This window comes from Salmo salar, chromosome ssa04 (assembly GCF_905237065.1).
Source record: "Salmo salar chromosome ssa04, Ssal_v3.1, whole genome shotgun sequence".
Taxonomy (NCBI): Eukaryota; Metazoa; Chordata; class Actinopteri; order Salmoniformes; family Salmonidae; genus Salmo; species Salmo salar.
In genome coordinates this window covers 14364022-14368792 of record NC_059445.1, presented here as the reverse complement: position 1 = coordinate 14368792, position 4771 = coordinate 14364022, and the positions used below count along the sequence as shown (strand labels likewise).

The window sequence follows — 4771 nt, the reverse complement described above, 5'->3', positions numbered from 1 at the left end:
GACCTAAGTGGGTTAAACATCCACATCTTTGCATACGTTATGCATGGTGTTTCAGGAGGTAGGCAGCAGGAATCAGCTGAGGGGAGGATAAAGAGACAACTTATTGAGAACAAAAGCATCTATCCATCTTGTAGTTACGAGGGGTTCATGTGTTTGAGGAGTAAAGAAACCTGTGTGTGAGTGTGCTGAAAAAGAGATACTTTGTGTGCGGGTAGTGAGAAATCCAATCACCTGCCACACTAGACAAAACACCAACAGGCTGTATCACATTCAGTAATCACACCTCCCATTAACCCTCTATCCACTACCAGAGGCAAACGGGTAGCTACTATGACAGATCTGTTTACATGTTAATAGAATCTGACAGAGCCTGTAGGAGGGACCATTAGTATACAGGCATCACTGTTTTGTTTCTCCATAATGGCTGGTTTTGATTGGTAATTGAGAAAATGCCAGAAGTCAATTGGCCATGCTCAGACTCCACCCACACATTAAACCAATCATGATTAAGACTTATAACGTATAGACTGATAGTGATGAAAGCAGCCCTTCGGGTCAGTGTATCCTGTATAATCTGTCTCATAACATTGAAGGAGAATGAGACGTAAGTTATATTGTGAATGAATGCCTTGCCGTGTCGTACGCCCAGTGCTTTATGGTCTCTATGTTATTGGAAGCTGGCAGGGCTCAAGAGGCCACAGTGAATTACTAGATTGAAGCTGAAATAAACTCCCCATCAGTATGGCTTTAAGCGTCGCCATCATATAGGACTGACTGGAGAATATTATCTAGAAGAATCACGGCTCATGTTCAACCAGCCTCCACAGGTCAGTAAGGAACCAATGAAGGAAAGTCTATATTCCTTCAATATAAAATGAAATGACTTCAATACTCAAGTAGGGGAGTATACAGATATTCTCTCTTTCTGTCTTTCTCTCGGAGGACCTGAGCCCTAGGACCATGCCTCAGGACTACCTGGTATGATGACTCCTTGCTGTCCCCAGTCCACCTGGCCGTGCTGCTGCTCCAGTTTCAACTGTTCTGCCTGCGGCTATGGAACCCTGACCTGTTCACCGGACGTGCTTGTTGCACCCTCGACAACTACTATGATTATTATTATTTGACCATGCTGGTCATTTATGAACATTTTAACATCTTGACCATGTTCTGTTATAATATCCACCCTGCACAGCCAGAAGAGGACTGGCCACCCCTCATAGCCTGGTTCCTCTCTAGGTTTCTTCCTAGGTTTTTGGCCTTTCTAGGGAGTTTTTCCTAGGGAGTTTTTCCTAGCCACCGTGCTTCTTTCACATGCTTTGCTTGCTGTTTGGGGTTTTAGGCTGGGTTTCTGTACAGCACTTTGAGATATCAGCTGATGTACGAAGGGCTATATAAAAATAAATTTGATTGATTGATATACTATATACTGATACTTCAATATATAAGTATACAATATATGTGCATAATCTTTTACAATTATGTTAGGGTCATCATTAGACAAAAGAAAGGCAAGCTTTTGCACTAAATGTAGGTGAACAAAAACAGACTCTAGGAACAAAATTAAATTTCCAAAAACATTTATTGGATTGTGCTCTTTTTTACAAAAAACGAAACACTCTTCAGCTCAGAGACATTAAACAATACGAAAAACAATGTTTTCATATAACATAATCAACTGGAACAACATCAGGGATAATAAAAAAAAATAAAAAAAGGACAAATCCTCTGCATTACATCTTCCTCTTCTGGGTGCTGATGTATAACACTAAGGAAGGAAATAGAAAATAATTAGTACAGACAAGAAAGGTGAAAACTTAAAATGGCATGTAGATACAAAACCAGATAGTATTATGCGAGATATCGCGCTGACTTCCGTAACTACTAAGAGGGTGAAGCGCGAGGCTAAACTTCACCACCCGTGAAGATACTCCGATTTTTTGCGAGTGCAAGGTCTTGTATCGTGCTCATCTTGCAATATCTACGGTACATCCTGCTGTCTGTGGCAACGTCATATATCGGAAAGTCTCAGTTAATTACGAGTCATATCTACCGTGTTCACGTGCTAGTCGGAACTAGGAAACTGACATTTCCGACTTGTTAACTGGTTGAAGTTATACACATGCCGCGTTCAACCAGTTAGCAAGTCGGAAATTTCACTTTCATAGTTCCGACTAGCACGTGAAATCGGCAATCATCAAAAATAAGTAATTACTAAAATAAATGGGAAGGAGTAATACACCATTCTCCATAGCTATTCAATATCATGTTGACTTCTACAAAAGTGCCACCAAGTAGTTAGAAACAACAAGCGTCTGGTTCTGGAGCACTTACCGTTGTTTCCTCTCAGGAAGGCGTCACCATACTTGTTCTTCAGCTGCCCATTGACATACTCCTCTGTCTGCTCCACTGCAATGTTCATATAGCCATCCAGACAGGCTAGGACACCTAGAGAAAAGGCACAGACTAATATCAATGGCACAGACAGGCACAGTCTATGGGCAATGCATCTGAGGGGTTCATGTGTTTCAGATCAGGCATAGAAGTCAAATTGTGTGTGGAGTAAGGATAGCACCAATAGTACTGTAACACAAACAAAACTAACATTTGCTGCTACTCTTATTTGCTGCTACTCTTAGTATTTACTTTACTCTTATTATCCATCCTGATGCCTAGTCACTTTACTGCCTTCATGTACATATCTACTTCAAATATCTCATACCTCTGCACATTGATCTGGTACTCCCTGCATATAGTGTTATTCTTGTATTATTAATTGTTTATGCTGCATTGTTGGGAAGGGCTCGTAAACAAGCGTTTCACGGTAAAGTCGACACAGCATGTGACAAATACAATTCAGTTGTTGGTTAACAGGCAGTCTAGAAATATCACATACTGGCCAACTAGGTGATGACTTATACAAGGTGCAGAGTTACCTCTGTAATCCACTCCAGAGTTGAGCTTGACCACAACTGGTCTGCCAATGATCTGCTTCAGAAAGTCACTGGGGGTCTGCTTTCTGAGACTCATGATTCTGCCTGGAAGAGGGACATAGAGGAACAATAACTATTTATCATTTTGTATGATTCAAAATGCATAGGCAACGTTGCATCATATCTGTATCTTACTAACATGAAGATGCTGGCTAGCTGTATTAACAGGACGCACATTATGAAAAATGCAAACTTGCAATTAGGAGGCTAACTAGCTTACTAATGAACAGGTAGCCAGCTAGTTAGCTTATGAGCAAAACACAGAAGTGACTGCGCTGGCTAAGGGTAATGTGGCTAACAGGCCTAGCTATTAGTTAGCCTGCTGAAAAGCTACATTGAATCAGTCTTCATAGACAAAAATGCGTATGCTAGTAGCATAACATTTCACGGTACTGGAAATAGAATTACGTATCAAATCGTTACTTAGCTATGTTAGGCATCTACCGAATTAGGGTTAGCTTGTTAGCAATCTAGCTACCCACCTGTACTTCACGTACGTAGCTAGAACAATTTCTGTTGTGTTTTGGCTGTGAGAACAGCAGCCAATCAGCTGCTTTTACTGGACTCTGGTGTTACGGTATGCAATAAAGGACAAACATCTATCTTCAAAACCGCGTTTTGGATTTCTCACTATTCTATCATATTTAAAATATTTTTTGAAAATTCTCATAAAATAATTATATGAATAGGTGGATATTTTATTATATGTATGAGTGAGATAATGTGAAAGCTTTTATTAATTTGCATTGCATTAAACTGTCTACTAGGCCTTCTGTCTAATCTGCATATCAGCAATAAATGATTTTGAAATACAGGATTAAAGATTTTTTTACTGTCATTTGAACCACTTCATGGAGACAGCACTATTATGTAGATACATTATATATAGTCTAAATATCTGTATTTGCATTGCATTACCTTGTAGTACTATGCCCCGTGATAATGACCGTCTGACATGCAGGGCATTATGCTTTCATTGCCACTTATAGCCACTTCATTAAAAATTCATGAGCATATTAGCTGCAACCACTAACCACTATTTGATTCATGCACATCCATTTTATCTCACCATCACCAATAGAATAATGCTCATCATAGGATGGTGCAATACACTCAGAATTGTTCTCATGGAAGCGGAGGATTCCCATTCTGTTGATAATGTTTTCAGATCCCTGTGATTTTTTTCCTGTATAAGGTACATTATCACTCACCAAGATAAAGTATGTCATCTGATAACCCAGAGATGTTGGGGTGTGAGTCGTGACCCAAAAACCACACAGGTTTGGAGGTATATGAGAAATGAGTTTGGGAGAAGAAGAAGAAGGATGGGGGTATATGGTGGGGAAAGGAGGAGGAGGAGAGAGCGGTGGGCTGTGTGTGTGTGTGTGTGTGTGTGTGTGTGTGTGTGTGTGTGTGTGTGTGTGTGTGTGTGTGTGTGTGTGTGTATTGGGAGAGAGGCAGAGGAGAGAGCATGGGCTGTGTGAATGTGTGTATGTGTGTGTGTGTGTGTGTGTGTGTATGTGCGTGTGTATTGGGAGAGAGGCAGAGGAGAGAGCATGGGCTGTGTGAATGTGTGTGTGTGTGTGTGTGTGTGTGTGTGTATGTGTGTGTGTGTATTGGGAGAGAGGCAGAGGAGAGAGCATGGGCTGTGTGTATGTGTGTGTGTGTGTGTGTGTGTGTGTGTGTGTGTGTGTGTGTGTGTGTGTGTGTGTGTGTGTGTGTGTGTGTGTGTGTGTGTGTGTGTATTGGGAGAGAGGCAGAGGAGAGAGCATGGGCTGTGT

General features: G+C 41.0%; 1 protein-coding gene across 2 annotated transcripts; it reads right to left on the bottom strand.

The window, feature by feature from the left end:
* Positions 1 to 1560: 1560 nt before the first annotated feature.
* Positions 1561 to 3560, bottom strand: LOC106610231 (U6 snRNA-associated Sm-like protein LSm6). 2 transcript variants are annotated; one of them, XM_014209448.2, is made up of 4 exons: positions 3473 to 3560; positions 2934 to 3035; positions 2332 to 2445; positions 1561 to 1765 (listed from the first exon to the last, which is right to left on the bottom strand). In XM_014209448.2, the coding sequence occupies exons 2-4, from the start codon at positions 3025 to 3027 to the stop codon at positions 1731 to 1733; spliced, it is 243 nt and encodes an 80-aa protein (XP_014064923.1). In that variant the 5' UTR covers positions 3028 to 3035; positions 3473 to 3560; the 3' UTR covers positions 1561 to 1730. The 2 variants fall into 2 exon arrangements, with proteins under 2 accessions (XP_014064923.1, XP_014064924.1); XM_014209449.2 differs by having other exon boundaries at positions 3488 to 3526.
* Positions 3561 to 4771: the final 1211 nt, after the last annotated feature.

Coding starts and splice junctions, on each gene's coding strand:
- LOC106610231 (XM_014209448.2), bottom strand. CDS start 3,027: ATGAGTCTCAGAAAGCAGACCCCCAGTGACTTTCTGAAGCAGATCATT. Junction 2,446..2,933: donor CTCTGGAGTGGATTACAGAG/GTAACTCTGCAC, acceptor CCTTTTCTCTAG/GTGTCCTAGCCTGTCTGGAT. Junction 1,766..2,331: donor CTTCCTGAGAGGAAACAACG/GTAAGTGCTCCA, acceptor TTCCTTCCTTAG/TGTTATACATCAGCACCCAG.